Consider the following 17,167-nt stretch of genomic DNA (forward strand, 5'->3'; position numbering starts at 1 on the left):
CTCCCCTGAAGCCAGGAGAAAGGAGGGAGCAGTGCAACCTCTCCTCAGGAGCGGCTGCAGGGCACAGAGCACCAGACACCTGAGCCAGCACACACATAATACTGACACTTTTATTGTCATTTAAAGCTAGAGTGGCCCTGTAAATGTCGAGTTTCACTACTGGACCCTTCGGCAGTGGCTATACAGGTTCTGATGTGGTGGCACCAGGACAGACAGAGGTGCTGCTGTGCTCACTGCAGGCCCAGAGCTCTGGGCATGGACACAGCACAGGATGGCTGCAAACAGGCTCCAGCAGCTGCACACGATCTCTGGATTACAGGCAGAGCAGTGACGCAGAGGCTGGATGGGGAATTTTTAGGTCTCTTCTTGTGATTATAGACAGTTTGGTCTGTGGCCTCTGGCAGCCTGGCCGCACCGACGCTTCTTAAGGGCTTCGTGGTGAAGGTTGCTGGGTGCTTGGGACTGGTTCGGGGTGGGGTTTATTTCCAATATTTTTTTTTTTTTTTTTTTTAGTTCTCCACTTGAACACACTTCAGCAGAGAAACTGGAAAAGCTGCCTGAAAGTAGGCCATAGCAGTGCCGTTTCCATAGAAACCAGTTCACAGCGTGCTGTGAGATTCACAAGCACTGGAGGTGCTTTCCCCGCCACGGTGGGCTACAGCCGGTTGTCCCCGTTGACCCGGGTCCTCCGCAGTACCCTGCAAAGGGAGAATCACACAGGGGCACAGCTCAGCCTCTCCATGGCATGGCCAAGGACAAGGCTCTGCTGGGCTCAAATTGCCCACTGGAGTAAAGTAGGGACTCAGCCACATCTCCCATGATGGGGATAATGGCACCAGATGTGCTGTCCCACCCTTCTCCCATAGCAGGAATTCCCACAAGCACTGGCACAACTTGCGGCTCAAATTTAGGGTTTGCAAGCAGCAAGCAAGGCTGCAGCTCCATTATCCCCCTTTGGGTTAAGGGGATAATGGCACCAGCAGTGGTGTCCCCCCCTTCTCCAATAGCAGAGACTCCCACAAGCACTGGCACGAGCGGCAGCTCCACTTTGGGTTAGGGGGATAATGGCACCAGAGGTGGTATCTCACCCTTCTCCCATGGCAGAGACTGCCACAACTTGCAGCTCAAATTTAGGGTTTGCAAGCAACCAAAGGCTGCAGCTCCACTTTGGATTAGGGGGATAATGGCACCAGCTGTGGTGTCCCACCCTTCTCCCATAGCACAAACACTTGCATAACTTGCAGCTCAAATTTAGGGTTTGCAAGCAGCAAGCAAGGCTGCAGCTCCACTTTGTGTTAGGGGGAGGCTGCATTGCCTCCACCCCAAATGAAGGGGTGTGTTATGCTGCAGATCAAGAGCTGACTGAGACCCGGCCTCACCTTCGCTCCCGGCTCTCAAAGTGGTCAGCGAGCTGCTCTGGGGCCACACGGAAATCCTCGAAGGGCTGCTGGTACCTCAGCTCAAAGGAGCCCTCTCTGCCTCTGCTTGCCAGCAGCTGGCTGGAGCCATCCCCTGCTCGTTCCCGTAGGGATGAAGCATTGAAGAGGTTTATTTCGCCATTTTCCTGCTTGGATGAGGAAAAAAATGCTGTAGTCAAGGGTTTGTGATTTTAAAGCATATATCCTGTAGTAAGGGCAGTTGTGGTGCAGGGCCCTGGCTGCCCTGCAGGCTGTCCAGGGCTCATGGGGGCTTGGGGTTTGCAATGTGCAGCTGCTCTAACAGCCATCGCTGGCTCTCACCAGCACCATTTTAAATGAAGAAATAAAAGAACCATCTGTCTCAGAAGGAGCCCTGCCCTCTGTTTATGCCAACAGGGACAGCCCCAGGCCAGCCAGCTCTGTGATCCTGAGCTGCAATGTCCCTGGAGCACAGACAGGCACTGTGACAAACCCTCCTTCTCCAGCTTTTGCTGAAGGGATTTCCAGACAAATCAAACCCAGCGCAGGCAGGACCCTGCCTGAAACACCCTGAGACTGCTGCAGGAGGCAAAGCCAGTGCTTGCTGTGCTGCTGGGCAGCCCTATGGAGCAGCACTGGGAATTCAGCCATCCACAGGCACTCAGGCCACTCACTGAGCCTCACTGCCCCAGGCTGGGCTCACTGGCTCTGCTCCTCAGCCCTACAGCATGGTCACCTTCTCGTGGGTGCAGCCAGTCTCACCTTGCAAGGGAAAATGTCTATCTTGACAAGCAGAGAAGCGAGCTCCAGGTTCTCACTGTAGTTGTTCTTGAGGGGAACAGCTCGGAAACCTACGGCAGAGACAGCCCTGGTGTCACTCCCTGCACAGGAGGGGAGGTGGCAGTGCCCTGGCACAGAACTCAAGGAGGTTTTTCTCCCACAAGACCCTTTTTCTATTCTGCCCACAGAAGCTGTGGATGCCCCATCCCTGGAAGTGTCCAAGGTCAGGCTGGATGGGGCTCAGAGCAGCCTGGGGTAGTGGAAGGTGTCCCTGCCCATGGCAGTGGGGCTGAAACTAGATGGCCTTTAGGGACCCTTCTAATCCAAACCAATTCCAATCCATTCAGTCTATGATTCTGTGATTCTCCAGACCCCCAAATTTCCCTCCAAGTGGCAGGTGGCCCCAAGGGCTGTTAGCAAATGGTTCTGCCTTGCTTTAACTGGTTGGGGAGGGGACAGGCTAAGCCAGCCTGGTGCCCAACAACACCCTCCCATGAAACTCAGCATCCCCTTGGCTAACAGTGTGAACTGGTGAGGAGCACCATGACCCCCGTCCCTGCTGTCCCAAGTGCCTCACCTGTCTTCAAGCCTTTCACCAGGAAGGTGGCCTGAGCCAGGAAGTTCTCGTCACTGAACATGTCCTCCTCATACACCACGAAGCGCAGGAAGGCAAAGTCAGGGTTGCTGACCTGAAAGTGGAACTGCTTCGGGGTCCAGAGAGGGTTCAGGCCATTGTCAGCTGCTCACAAAACACAGCTGTCAGTGGGCAGCCCCACTGAGCCCCTCCACTGCCCCCATGGCTGATGCTGGGCTTGGGGGCAGCACAAGGGCAGCTCCCAGCTCAGTGCCAGGCTTTGCTGCAGAGCCCAGGACTCACACCTGGGTCAGGGGTGCTCTGATCCTGGTGTGAGCCATGGATCATCCCCCTCCCTTCCCTTCCCTTCCCTTCCCCACCCACTCACCCACAATCTCTGTTTTCTGCTTGGCATTGTCGTACTCAGCACCAGACACCTCCACCTCCACAAAAGGACAAACGATTCCCCTCCCGTTTTTGGGAAGATGCCTGGCCCCCAGGACCTGAGCAGAGAGAAGAGAGACTTGGTAAGAGACAGGAACAAAGGGGAAAAAATGTGTTTGCATACCAGGACGTTTTCTTCCCAAATAAATCACCCTGGCTCTGCTAATTGGACAGAGAAGCAGCACTGACAGCCAGCCCAGCCGGCAGCTCAGAGAGAAATAGCTCCCACCCCTGGAAGCTGCTGTAGTGTTCTTGATCCACAGTTTGACTTGTGAGCCACAAAAAAAACCAGCTGAACTGCTCCAGGTTCTGCCTGCTGCCAGCATAGCCAGGCTGGGGCCACAGCATCCCTCCCTCAGCTGGCCAAGCTGGAGCTGGGCTCCCACCAAGCACTGTTCCCTGCTGGAAGCACCACCCTGGACTCCTCATCTTTGCTGAAACTCCTCAGCCCTGCTGCCTTGGTGTGAGGAGGAGAAGGAGCTGCTCTCCAGCCTGCTCTGCCTCGTGCCTGCAGCACAGGCTGTGCTCCACTCATGCCAAGCTGCCTCCTTGCAGGAGACAGCCACGGCAGCTCCCCCTTGCCCGTGGCCATATGTCGCTCCAGCACGCTGCTGCTGCAGGGGAAGGACCTGCTGCCAGCTCTGGATCATGTGCTTTGAGTCATGCTGGGCTCGAGATGGCTTCTCCATCCATGAAAGCTGCCTTTGGTGGGGACAGCAGGCAGCTCTGCCAGACAACAAGAGGCTGAGCCTGTCTCTTAAAGGCGACAGTGACTGGCTCTGGCACAATGATTCTTCACACTTGGTGAGGGCAGCTGCACTTCCTGAGGTGCAGGAAGAGATTGGAAAACAGAATGGGGCAGGGATATTGTCATCTTATTGCACAGGTGCCATTCTGTTGTCTCCTTATCACAAAAGTTTCATACCTTCCTGGTGTTCCTCATGGGCAGCTCCTCAGAGCACTGACTCTTTCTTCTTCACAAAGCAGCCACTAACCCAAATTCCCTTCTCACCCAGCCACCCCACTCTTTTATAGCACTCTTCTTCTCATTGGTTACAGCTGTGGCCTGTTAAAGCCAGGCCTGTTCCTAATCTTTGACAATTGGCTCAGCTGCAACTCCTTTGGGGTAAGATTATTTTCTACGCTGTCTTTATTTTCTTATATTCTATCCCCCTACAGAGGGAATTTTTAGGGAGGCAGTGGGCATGGGGTCAGTGGTGCAGAAGGTACATGATAGGGTGTCCCCATGGAGAAGGGCTGTGGCTTTTTAGGTGGGATCACTCCAAAGCAGAGGTGGCTGCAGAGGAAACCTGTGAGGACCCGAAGAGAGGATCTCCACTGCATCCTCCCCAAGGCCTACATGAGCTGGAGGGACTGGCAAAGCAGACTGCTGACCCATAGCTTGGTTCTGAGACCACAGGGAATGCCTGTACAGGCTGCTGGACCCTGCTGGTCCAAACACGAGAGCCTGCTGGTTTGGCACAGCCCTCCAAAGCTTTGCCTGGTGAGCCCTCCCATGTCCCTGCAGAGCTGACACAGGAACAATTCAGCCTCAGCTGCACCATTAAGGAAGTAAAAAAAACTCATCAAGCATCCACACCCCATCCTTTGGCACCATCCTCTTATCATCACCAGCAACACAACACAGAAATGGCCTGAGAAGTTTGCCCTGACCTCGAGCATCTTCCCAAGAGAGGCCATGAGCAAGGGGAAATGGAAACATCGAGCCTGGAGCAATTCAGTGGCAAGGAGGGGACAAGGAACAGCTCTTGTGTTATTGGCCTGTGTATGCAGGCTCTGGGGACAGGGATGTCACCTCTGCGGCTCGTGGATGCCACCTGCTGGCACGGGGACCTGCACAGGAGGAGTCCTGGGGGAGCACCCCGGGATGCTCCTGCTGCTCCTCTCCAGGCACCCTCGGCAGCACCCACGAGGGCCTTTAGGGTCCCTTCTAATCCAAACTAGCCCACGATTCTGTGATGCTCCAAATTCCCAAACTTCCCTCAAAGTGGCGGCCCTTCCTTCACAGGGGACAGCGAGGGCTCTCCCAGTCTGTGCTGCAGGACAGGGCCTTGGTGAGGAGCAGCTGCAGGCAGAGCTCCTGCACATAAAATCATTCTCTCACCCCAAACCTGGCACCCCACTGGGGTCTGAGCCTGCATTCCCCCACACCAGGAGGAGGGACTGACCTCAATGGAGATGGAGAGGGGCTCTGTGCCCCGCAGTGTGCTCTTGTCAAAGGGGTCAAAGATGTCATCCCTCATGTTGGTCGGCTGCAGGACGTACCCACACTGGCCACTGGACATGAACAAGGCCTGGTTCATCTGCATGGGCTTGTCTAGAGCACAGGCAGGAGAGACAGGAGATGAAGGATACCCTGTGCACAAGCTGGTTCATCACCCCCATCACTGATGCTTCCCAGGAAGCCCTTGGCAAGAGGAGCTGGCTCATTCCTAAGCAATGTGTCCCCACGTGTCAGGGCCATGAGTGACTCTGCCATGCACGATTTGCCCAACTACCCAGCGCTCCATGGGTCACCTCCCTCTTTTCCTCCTATTTTCAGCCTTCCATGTGCAGCCTGTAGCTTTGCCAAACCCCCTGTGAGATGCCTGAATTCACAGAAGGAATGGGAAAGCCAGCAGGAAAGAAGAGGCAGGTTGTTTGCTGGTGTGCTGGTGAGCTGAGCAGGCTCACAGCAGGGTTTGGCAAAGGCCAGGGAAGGGAAGGCTGGAGGGCACGGCAGGAACAGGAATGGCAGCTGGGCAAAGGCAAGAAGAGCAGCCAGCTGGACTCAGACCATGCACCCAGCTGGTGTCACAGGGGCAGCACCATCCCCTTTGGCACCTGCCCTGCTTGTCACCAGGGACCCGGGAGAACCCACCCCCTGCCTCCTCCCCATTCCATCTTGTCCTCATGATGGCACAATCCCCAGCCTCAGTGCAGCTCCTTGGCTCAACCCAGCCCTCTGGAGCTGGTCTCACTGCCTGCAGAGCCCCTCTAAGACCCCGAACCCCTTCCAGCTACCCATTTTCCTGGAGCAGAGCTCAGCAGGTGGCTCAGAGGGGGCACAGGGCACCCCAGGAGCCAGCCCACCCTGCCTGCTGCCCTCACCCGGGGTCTGGAAGTTGAGTGCCACCAGCTGGCTGCCACAGATCCACATGGGCAGGGGGTCATAGTTGGAGGAGTCGAGGCGCTGGCCCTTGGGGTAGATGCGGGACAGCTGCAGGCGGTTGTACTGCAGGAACTTCTTGCCCTTGATCTTGTTCACGTACTTCTCTGCCTTGGTCTCGGGAAAGGAGGACATGTCCCGGTAACAGGCCCGCTCTGTGCCGATCTCTGCCAGGGGACAGCGCTGTGTGAGCCAGGGGCACGCTCCCTTTGCTGACACTGAACTGTCACAGACATCTTTTCATGAAAAATCCTTTCCTTAGGATTTTTCCTTCTGAAAAGCTGAGAGGCCTCAGGAACAAAATGTAAACAATGATTATCTGCTGCTGTGGAATGCAACAGGCGCATGTGTGATTGGTCTCATGTGCTTGTTTGTAATTAATGGCCAATCACAGTCAGCTGGCTCAGACTCTGTCCGAGCCAGAAACCTTTGTTATCATTCTTTTCTATTCTTAGCCAGCCTTCTGATGAAACCTTTTCTTCTATTCTTTTAGTACAGTTTAAATGTAATGTATATCATAAAATAATAAATCAGCCTTCTGAAACATGGAGTTAGATCCTCGTCTCTTCCCTCAACATAAGACCCCTGTGAACACAGCCATACTCAAGCACCCCAGCTCCTTCCTGATGCCATCCTCTCACCCCTGGTGCAGCCACCAGGGCTGTGCAGACCCTGCTCTGCCCCACTGGGTGTTTGCCAGGTGCCCAACACCAATGAGAGCACCAACACAACTCCCACTGATCAGGTATGATGCTCCCCAGCCCCACTCCCTCAGCAGCTGCTCTGGGTGCTGACAGACCCCAGCAACAGAGGGATAGGGAAGGGAATTTGTACCCTCTGGAGCTACCCAGAGCTCCAAGGCAAACTGGGGATTTGGACACCTTGGACACCTAGTCTCTGCTGAGATCTAGCCAAAGCAGCCCCTTGGGGCACACCACAGGGTCTGGAATGCCACAGTGATGGCCACCAGCTCAGCAGATGCTCACTCTCTTCATCAAAGGGCACAGGTCGGCAATAGACCACCAGTTCTGAAAGCTCCAGGGCAATCTTCTTTCTCCTCTCCATCATCTTCCCTTCAGAGAGCTGCCAAGAGAGGGTGAGAGAGGTGTCAGGCCAGGTAGGGGCAGTGCTGATGGATAACCCAGTGCCCAAGCTGACCCTCACTGCTTGCTGTGGCTCCTGCCCACACTGTGGGGACCACCAGCAGATCTGCCAGGTCTGCATGGGGGACATCACACAGGTAGGGCCTGGCTGGGTCCTACATCCTGCCCAGAGCAGGACTGGCACTGGTACCAGCACAGGGCATCTGTGGCCTTGCCACCCTTCACTGATGGAGACCCCTCACTTCCTGAGGCTGTAGCACCCACCCATTTGTCCAATTGTCCCAAATATCCATCCTGAACCTCTCAAGCTGTGTTGCCACCACCCCTTGCCACATTGTCCAAGATTGCTCTGGCTTTATCAATTCTGCAAGTGCTCTGCCAGCCATCACTGGCTGTCACCTCACCACCTCCCACCAGCCTCCACCAGCTCCTCACTCCTGCAAAAGCCACCAGCTGGAGACCCAGCAGATGCCTCCTGCCCTGCCGGGGGCTCCCCAGGCTCACCCTGGCATCAGCAGTCTGAGCTGCCTCGCGGATCTTCTTCACCCAGTCGAGCAGGTCCTCGTGCGTGTCGGCCGCCACGTCCAGGGACAGCCGTGACACCGAGGCCATGCTGATGGAGAACACGAAGGGCCGGTTGTTCTTGCCCTCGGGCCGGATGGCTGTGAGGGACAGGGAGCAGGGACAGCGTCACTGCAGGTGACCATGGTCAGCAGACCTTGGCTAAGCCAAGCCCTGCACAGGCAGCAAGGGAGAGGACAGGCACAGGGACTCATTGCTACCCTGGCACTCCACATCTGCAGGAAACTCCCATTTCTGGAGGCAACACATGGACCCCAGGCAGCAACAAGTGAAAGCTGAGCTCACCTAAAAGCCTCAAGGAGCCTTTGCAATGCTCTCTACCAGGCACTCACCGATCTGACAGGAGGGCACGTCCAGGACCCCTCCAAGCAGGTCTCCCAAGGGACTGTTCTCATCCAGCTGCTGCTGGGAAGGAAGCACAGCAGGATGGAGCTGGGCACAGAGGGCAGAGCAGCCCAGCTCAGGGGGCACACAGACCCTCCTTGCTGCACTCATGGCCACACTCACCTCCCGCTCTGGCTCCAGGCTGGTGGGACTTGTAATTTCCTCTACGTAGTTGGAAGGGAACCACAGCTGCTTTTTGCCACCATAATCTCCTCTCCACCTGGAAGGGAGGGAAGGGGCAATGTCAGCACCTGCCACAGGACCCCAGAGTATTCTGAGTGGGGGTGAAGGGAACAGGCAGCTCTTCCATCATCTGCTTTTAGGGTTTGTGAGGCTTTGGAACTGTGCAACCCCAGACAAACCCACTCCTAGAGTGGACACACCTTTGTGTGGATGGTGACAGCAAGGTTTGACCACATCCCCTAGGGAAAAAGGAGCCTCAGGACCAACTCACCAGCCTCCTTCCTGTTTCTCCACGTTCTGGATGATGGCATTTTTGGTGAAGGTGAGCTCGTCCTCCCTCTGTGCCTTGTAGTCAAACAGGGCTTTGACTGCACACTGCAATGAGGAGGGGTCCCATGAGGCTGGCAGGGAATGGACAACGAGCCCACAGCATGAGAGATCACCTCCCACCACAGATGTGTTTGTTGGGAGGCTGTGAGGCACACCATCTGCAGGCAGGCACCACCCAGCCCTGCTGCCAGAGGCTGCCAGACCATAGTGACATCCTGCAGAGCAAATCAAGGCCCCCACTGATGCCAAAGCAGAGCTCTCAAGTCTGGTATGGCCCACACAGGCACTCTCCTCTGTCCCAAGAGCCGCTGAGGGGCTTTGTTTGGAGAGCTCAGAACAAGGGACAGCCCAGTCTGGGAACTGGAGGTTCAACCTCCGCTGTCTCTCTCTTCATGGTCTAGAAATGGGTGTGCAAAATAATACAACTCTTAGAAAATGAAAAGATCCTTGCTAAACCCTTGTTTTGTGCCAAACAGTGAGAGTATACCTTGAAGGTGGGCATGGGGTTGGCCTCCACATAGAAGCCAGGATGGCGTCCCTCGTACAGGGCTCCATAGTCCGGCTCCTGTGGAAGCAAAGGGACAGTGGTTACAGCAGTGACTGCAGGGGAAAAGGCTCCCTCCCTTGGGGCAGGTGGGACAGTGCCCCAGGAAGGCACTCAAGTGTCAGGAAGCGCCGAGAGGTGTGGGCTGCAAAGCACAGAGATGGCTCACACACCACCTTTGGGTATTTGGTTGTTAACTGCTGCCCCAATATGTGCAGGATGTCTCTGTTTCAGCCCATGCGTCTGAAGAACAAGTCAGAGCTCTTCAGTTTTCGGTCTTGGAAGTTGTTTATTACTTCTTATCTATAAAATTTTCTTTCTGTCCAACTGAGATCTGCTCAGCAGGGCAGCCACAGGCACTCTGCCCACCCCTGAGGCAGTGTTGTCCTTTTATACTACAAACTACGTATAACATATTTACACTTAATTCCCAATACCCATCACCTATGTTAGACAGTGCATTTCTACTCTAAATCAATTCCAAAATGCCAGCATCACTGCAGAAAATGGGAGAACAAGAAGAAAGGCTAGACACGCCCAAGTTCCTCCATTTTGTCCCCAGAACCCCCACACCAAAAATCCTAAAATCTCCATTTTCACCCTGTGATAATTTTTATAATAATATAAGAATAATTTTTAATAATTATTAATATAATTATTATACTATTTAAACTTCTGTGAATTTCATGTCCTCATACAAAGCTGGTAACTTGCTCCAGGTGTCCCAATCAAATCCCCAGGTGTTCTGGGCTGTGTGCCAGGGTCTGTGAGCCCCCCGGTGGGGTCCTCAGCAACTCTGGACACTTGGAGGGATGTGCTGAGTTCTGACACACCACCACCTCAAAAACAACCCATCCATGATTCTCTGGCCCCTGCCCTCACCGCTGTGCCGATCTTCTCCAGCGTCTCCTCGTTGATGGGGTAGCGCAGCTTCATCTTGCGGTACAGCGGGTGCTTCTCGTAGTAGCTGATCAGGTCCACCAGGCTGTCGAACTCAGTGTTGCCCAGCAGCACAGTCTGCCCCTCCTGCTGCACCCGGCAGTGCTTGATCTTCCCTTCTGCCCTGCAGGGAGGAAACACAGGGAGAGGCCTCTTGGCACCTGGCAAAAGAAGGTCTCTGCCAAAATAGAGACACCAAGGAAAAGGTGACCCTGGTGAGGTGGCTGAGCACAGACACCTCCCATTGAAAGATGGGAGGAGGAGCAGGATCTCAAGGACTGAATCAAGGGCCATCCCAGAGCAACAGGAGTTCTGGGAGGGCTCAAGGCTGGCTGGCAGCACCTGTCCTGCTCTCTCACATACTGCAGCATCCCAGCTCCACCTCCAGCACCCAGCACCCTTGCAGCAGGGACACACCTGAAGGAGATGGCGTAGGAGCTGGGCTCGCTCCTCTTGCGCACCAGGAAGGCTCCATCACGGGGCACCCTCATCAGCATGTGCTCGGCTTGGGCCCGTGTGAGGTTGGCGTGGTACCACCTGGCAGGAGAGACATGGCTGTGCACAGGCCACACACACCCAGCCCATCCCACAGCCCAACCCCTAAAAGGCTCCTTGAATCCTCCAGAGGCAGACAGGGACTGCAGTGGGGCAGGAAGGATCAGAGCCTTTGGTGAAGGCTCTGCACTGAGCCTCCATGACATTCAGCTCCATGAACAACAAAGCTGACCAGCATGGCTGCTGTGACAGAGCTCCATGGGGACCAGAAAACTCCAGCAAGGGAGGAATGGCTGAGGAGGGACCTGGGAGAGCTTCCTACAGTGTCCCAGCTGCCCGATGGACACACACATGACAGCACTCACTCTTTGCTCTCGTGGGCATTGGTCTGAGGCACTGGCTCTGTCAGCCTCATCTCAAACTCGTTGCACCTCAGTGGCACCTCCTGGTAGTGGGTGATGAGCTCGTAGAGGCTGTCAAACACCAGGTTGTCCGTCAGGAAGAACTTGGGGCTGCCGGCGTCCTGCCGCGAGTGGATGCGGCAGTGCTGCACCTTCCCATTGCGCCTGCGGGACAGGGAGGGAGGGACAGGGTGAGCCAGCCTTGATCCTGCACCTCAGCTCCAGCCTGACACGGCATTCTGCCCCACAGAAGAGTGACTGCATCAGAGACTTGACCCTTCTGCACTGGGACAGGGAGCTGGCATGATGCTGGGGCACAGGAACAGGGGAGAGGCTGCTCACAGGCCAGCCAGCAATGAGACCCCACCAGTGAAGAACATGCCAAGAGAAAACAGCCCCGGAGTGACACAGAGCATGGGGCCCTCACCAGAAGGAGAGGGTGTAGTCGCCCACGAAGGTCTCGCTCTCCCTGACCAGGAAGGAGCCGTCAGGAGCCCCTGTCTCGATGCAATATTCCGTCAGCAGCCGCTCCGCGATGTGCCGCCCGTCACGGCCCGCTCCCAGCTTCCCGTGGAACCACTTCTCCACGGAGTGCAGCTCCGTGCTGTTGCTCACCTGGCAGGGGGATAAAAGCCATCACCTTGGGTTACTGAGGGCAGGCTCATGGTGCTGGATTCTGCTCTGCTCAGGGGTCTTCCAGCTGGGAGTTCCTGAAGCAGCTCCCATCCTCCCCACCACGGGATCTCCCCCTGGAGTCAGCTGGCAGTGGCAATGCTCAGCCCCTTGGGCAGTCAACTCACAGTCCCACAGGAGAGCCCTCACCTCCTTCTGCTCTTCCTCATCCTCGTTTCCTTGGTCACTGGTTGTCTCCCCAGAGTAATAGATCTTGCTGCTGGTCAGCACGAAGTAATGTGGGTTCCACTCCTGCAAGGAGATGAACTCTGGCAAAGAGACCCCTGGGAAGCACCAAACTGCCCACCATCCACCCATGGGATCATCTCCTGACCAGTACAGGGAGGGACAATCAGATTTGTGAAGGACAGCCACCAACACTGATTCCAGTGAGTCACAGGAGTTTCCAAGACATCCCCCAGATCCCCCAGAGGCATGGATTTATCAGTAGCAAAAAATCCAGCATGTGACAAATCACACTGCAAACACTCCAATATTTAATAAAAGGAGATGACCAAATGAAGAACAAATCAATGCAAAAAACCCCAGTCTGCATGGACTCAGCACAGGGGCAATGTGAGGTGAAGATATCAGAGATGTTTATGTGGATTTACCATTGCATTTTACTGGTTTTTATTAAAAAACCCTGTTCCATTTGCATGTGGCTTTGCCAGACAGACCCTCAGCAGAGTAAAGCTGCTGAAGGTGGGCTGTTGAGTGACGGCACACAGTGATGAACACTCAGTGCTGTACAAAGATAAAGCCCTGCTTAGGTGTGTCAGTTGTGCAGCGCTTGGCAGGAGCAGGGCTGGGAGCGCAGCCATCTCCAGAAATTCCTGCAGCACAAATCACAGGCTGCAGTGCCTTGGCCCAGAGCTCCCTCTAGCTCAGCCTCCTGCCTCTAGCAAGGGCCCACAGGAGATTGCCAGGGAAGAGCTCAGAGAGAACCAGCATAAAACTCCCCCAGCCTTCAGGGACACCTGAGAAACCAGACAGACCAAGAGCACCTTCCATCATTTGCACCACAGCCCTTCCTTCCAGCGCACACAGCACCTGACAGAGCCCTCAGAGCAGGGACTGGGCCACCATGGCACACACATACGTGATTGATGGGGTCTTCCAGGTAGAGGATCCCATTCTTGATGGAGTTGCTGATGTCATTCTCTGAGTACATCACAGATGTGGGCAGCTCCTCGTAAGCACTGCCCTCTGCCAGCTTCTTGTGCTGAGGGATGAGAGAGGGGGTCAGGCACCCAAAACCAGCACAGATTTCCTGGTGAATAGCCCTAAAAGCTCAGGTCTGCTGCAGTGGGGTACTCCACATTAGAATAAACAAGACCCATGCAACAGGGATCATCGAACAGCACTGAAGTCCCACCCCTTCTTCTCAAAGGTTCCTGAAGCAGAAATACCAACATCCCCCATGCCCTCATAGAAAGGCAGCACCCAGCTGTTGAGCTCATGTCCCAGCAGATTCTCTGTAGTTAAAGAGCTTTTTTGTATCCAGCTGTTCATAGCATCAGGTCTCCACTTCCACCCCTACACTGCTAACCACCCCCTTCCAAAGGCACTGCCTTCAGACCCATACCCCCACCCCTCTCCCTCACTGAGGAGCCTTGCTGGGCAAGGGAATTCACCTTGATGAGAATCTTCCTCTTGAGCTGGTTTGGAGATGGAAGGCCATCGGCAGAAATATCGACGGGTTTGGTCAAGAGCATGTCTCCAAAAACCTTCTTGAAATTCTGAGCCATGTTCCTCTGCTGAGCAATGCTGCAGTGGTCCTCAATGGACAGGATGACAGGGAAACTGGGAGACGGAGCAGAGCCATCAAAACCAGCATGGGATGTGGATTGAACCAAGGACCTCTGAGCTCTGCCTCAAAGCCTGGCCTCTGTGCCCTCCAGGAGCAGCTCACACCAGCAGCCATCTGTTGCACATCCTTCAGGAGTGCAAAGGATGGAGAAGGACTGCCAGACTACTGGGGTTTACCCAAAGCCCTCCCTTCTACAACATTTTTCTCCCTTTGTCTGGCAGACATGACACACCTTCCCATCCATCCAGCCTTGTGCTGCAGCTCTGGATAAAGTGAGCTCCACTTTGCTACAGCCTGGGCTGCACCCTCTCCCTGCCCTGCTAGCTGAAGTCCTGCTGTACTCACTCAGAGGTGACAAAGGCGTGCTCCTTGATGGTGACCAAGACATCAGAGAACTTGATCTTGGTGGTTAAGGTGTGTCCGTGGTAGATGACTGGCATGCCATCAGGACCATCCCAGCAATCCACTGAAAGAGACCCACAGGGGACACTTAGCCCAAAGGCTGCAACAGAGGCAAGACATGGACATGAGATGGGCTGAGCCAGGTGCTGCTGGGAAATGTTCTGGAAGGCAGTAAAGGAGTGAGGTGATCAGTGAAAGCCCTGACCCCAGAAAGCAAACGACCTCAGCTCTTTCTGCACATCATAGTGTTAATTGTTGGGGAAGATGAAACAGGAAAGCCTTATAAATATGATTGTCTGGCAAAAGATTTTGAGAATATAGAAACTATAAGGGATTGAACTGAAAGCAAGCTTTGAGATACCTCCGTTACTGAACAACTGGAAAACAACGGTGTGGCCAGCTGAAGATAATCCCCTTTTGATGGAACAACACCCTCTGCTTGCAGACAGGCCCAAGGGGCAGAGCAGACCCTGCCAGCTTGGCAGAAGGGGCCCAAAGAGGAGTTTTTAGGGTTTAAAATGTAACACAGTATGGTAATATAGTGATTCTTATAGGCTGCATGTAAATCCTACATGATCTGTATATTGTACTAGATTGGTTAGTGAGAATGAGAATATTCAACACAGAAGAAGATTTATTGTATTGTAATGGGAACTTCACTCTCTCACCCTTTTACTCTCTCCCCCTCTCTTCTCTTGGGCCCGGTCTGAGCTCTGGCAGCTCCCAGCAGGGCCCTGCCCCCAGGCCCTTTGCAATAAACCCCAGGTCCCAGCCCTGGCTGCAGAGATCTCTCGTGTCCGTCTGTTCCAACCATCCCACCCCCAACACTCCTACAGATAATGCTGCCACTGGCCTGATGTCCCTTCAGCTCTGCCCTCCTTGCACAGCCTCCCTGAGCAGCAGGAGCTGCTGTGCTGGCAGACAGAGGGGCCATTGCTGGTACTCACGTTCGATGCAGCGGCAGCCCATGCGCAGGCAGCGCGCGTACGCCTCCAGCGAGGACTCGCTCGAGAACTGATCCCCCGTCAGGTACCTTCCAGGGGAGACAACACATCAGCACACTGACAAGCCCACTGAGGCCACAGCTGGGACACTGTGGAGCTGCCTCTGGTACATGGGAGTGGCGGGAGTGGTGCTTCTCCACACCTGACACTTTCCCCAGTGAGGGTTCTGTGACAGTGGTCACAGGGGTTTTCAGGATGAGGGGAGAGATGAGAATGTTGACTCTATGTTCAGAAGGCTTGATTTATTATTTTATCATATATGTTACATTAAGACTATACTAAAGAATAGAAAGAAAGGTTTTTCTCTCAGAAAGCTCGCTAAAAATAGTATAAAATAAATAACAAAAGCAGCTGACTCAGACAAAGAGCGAGAGCCAGCTCTGCTGTGGTCACCAAATCCAAACATCTACAGGAGACCAATCATGGATCCACCTGTTGCATTCCACAGCAGCAGATAACCATTGTTTACATTTTGTTTCTGAAGCCTCAGCTTCTCAGAAGAGAGAAAAATCCTAGAAAAGATTTTTACAAAAGATGTCTGCGTCAGGGCTCAGCCCTGCCCCTGCTGCAAGGGGCTGCCAGCACTCCTGTGAGGTCCAGCCCCAGCTCCTGAGACAAAGCTCAGACAGCAATATCAGCACTGGTGCCACAAAGAGCCCCCTGCAGCCTGAGAGCAGGGTTAGATGAGCTCTTTCAGGCAGACAGGATCTCACTGCCTGCCCTCAGGGCTGCTCAGCTTGCTCAGGCTCTCAGTCCTTTAAATTTGGGTTAGCGTGAACACAGAGCACAGACAGAGCCTGTCTGCACAGAAAGCAGTTCCTGCAAAATTATTCTAGCAGTAGAGAGTGGAAAATGGCCAATTTCAGCCTGACAGGGTTTATCACATCTGTCCTGAGGGGCTCTGGAGAATGACATTGCTAATGGTGAGAAATTACCAGAGCAACAGCTCAGGACATGAAGGCACCTGAAGGCCTGTGCAGATCTGTGCTGCTGACAATGCCTGAGCAAAACATTTGTGGTTAAATAACAGAAGGGAAGAGTGGGGCACCAAGAGGAAGGTCTCTGATGTACTGGCCTTGGTTTGGAAAAGCCTACTTAACCCATCACTGGAATCAGGCAAAATATTCCCACCCTAGCATGAGAAAAGCTGCTGAGAGCAGCTGGGTGGAGAGAGCCCCCCCTTGTCCTTACGTGTTGTGTGAGGAGGAGATCCAGTAATGGGAGAGAGGGTTGTTCATGTTCTCCAGACACACCATGTCCAGCTGTGAGTTCCAGATGCTGTTCTCTTTGGAAAACAGGAAGGTGAGAAACTGCTCAGGAAGAAACAGAAACGTGTTAATGATGCAGAGGAGCCAGCTGCTGTGGTTTAGCTTCACACACACCTCCCACTCTGTGCCAGCACAGACTGACCAGGGCTGCCCACAGCACACCAGAGCCAGGGTGCCTGAGTGACCACAGCTTGGGCACTGCCACCTACCCACTGAGCTCTGTGTGCCACATATCTGTGTGCCAGACCCTTTGACCCAGCTGGACACAAATTAATGGCTCTGCACTTTATTTTGCAGCTCACATGGCAGGAAATAGCTTACTAAGCCCATGTGGGTCAAGGGACCTTGGGTCAGTCCAGAGTGCCAGTGACATGGTCATCTCTGGTTGTTTTTATTCTTTATTCAGCTCTTTTTGCTCTGAAGAGATCCTTACATACCCCAAGGCAGCCCCAGCCCCTCTCCTGCTCCACATGAGCTGCCTGGGGAGTGCTCCCAGCTGCACAGGACTAAAGGACAGCACTAAAGGACAGCCCAGAATCCATTCCCTCTGCCAAACACATCCATATCCCAGGAGCTGTGACCCTCCCAGCACCCCCACCCTGCAGCAAAGGCACAGAGAGCAGAGCTGTCACACCTCAGCACTCATCACACCAGGGGTGCCATCCCCTGTGCCACCCCACCAC

The 17,167-nt window shown here is 54.4% G+C and overlaps 1 protein-coding gene across 5 annotated transcripts in view; it reads right to left on the minus strand.

The window, feature by feature from the left end:
• Positions 1–96: 96 nt before the first annotated feature.
• The window catches only part of PLCG1 (phospholipase C gamma 1), a 47,138-nt gene continuing 30,067 nt past the window's right edge, over positions 97–17,167 (minus strand). For 3 of the 5 annotated variants that reach the window (XM_064730194.1, XM_064730191.1, XM_064730193.1), the window contains exons 10-32: positions 16,408–16,526; positions 15,160–15,245; positions 14,156–14,276; positions 13,635–13,803; positions 13,100–13,222; positions 12,148–12,249; positions 11,753–11,940; positions 11,290–11,490; positions 10,847–10,966; positions 10,373–10,553; positions 9,434–9,511; positions 8,888–8,991; positions 8,557–8,653; positions 8,382–8,451; positions 7,972–8,129; positions 7,351–7,447; positions 6,307–6,531; positions 5,385–5,533; positions 3,140–3,254; positions 2,755–2,916; positions 2,160–2,248; positions 1,380–1,567; positions 97–698 (exon numbers count right to left, since the gene is read on the minus strand). In XM_064730194.1, the coding sequence (XP_064586264.1) occupies positions 656–698; positions 1,380–1,567; positions 2,160–2,248; positions 2,755–2,916; positions 3,140–3,254; positions 5,385–5,533; positions 6,307–6,531; positions 7,351–7,447; positions 7,972–8,129; positions 8,382–8,451; positions 8,557–8,653; positions 8,888–8,991; positions 9,434–9,511; positions 10,373–10,553; positions 10,847–10,966; positions 11,290–11,490; positions 11,753–11,940; positions 12,148–12,249; positions 13,100–13,222; positions 13,635–13,803; positions 14,156–14,276; positions 15,160–15,245; positions 16,408–16,526 (2,985 nt within the window). In that variant the 3' untranslated portion in view covers positions 97–655. The remainder of the gene's footprint in view (positions 699–1,379; positions 1,568–2,159; positions 2,249–2,754; positions 2,917–3,139; positions 3,255–5,384; positions 5,534–6,306; positions 6,532–7,350; positions 7,448–7,971; positions 8,130–8,381; positions 8,452–8,556; positions 8,654–8,887; positions 8,992–9,433; positions 9,512–10,372; positions 10,554–10,846; positions 10,967–11,289; positions 11,491–11,752; positions 11,941–12,147; positions 12,250–13,099; positions 13,223–13,634; positions 13,804–14,155; positions 14,277–15,159; positions 15,246–16,407; positions 16,527–17,167) is intronic. The other 2 variants (XM_064730195.1, XM_064730192.1) reach the window with 1 other exon arrangement.

Source organism: Zonotrichia leucophrys, chromosome 20 (genome assembly GCF_028769735.1).
Source record: "Zonotrichia leucophrys gambelii isolate GWCS_2022_RI chromosome 20, RI_Zleu_2.0, whole genome shotgun sequence".
Classification (NCBI taxonomy): domain Eukaryota; kingdom Metazoa; phylum Chordata; class Aves; order Passeriformes; family Passerellidae; genus Zonotrichia; species Zonotrichia leucophrys.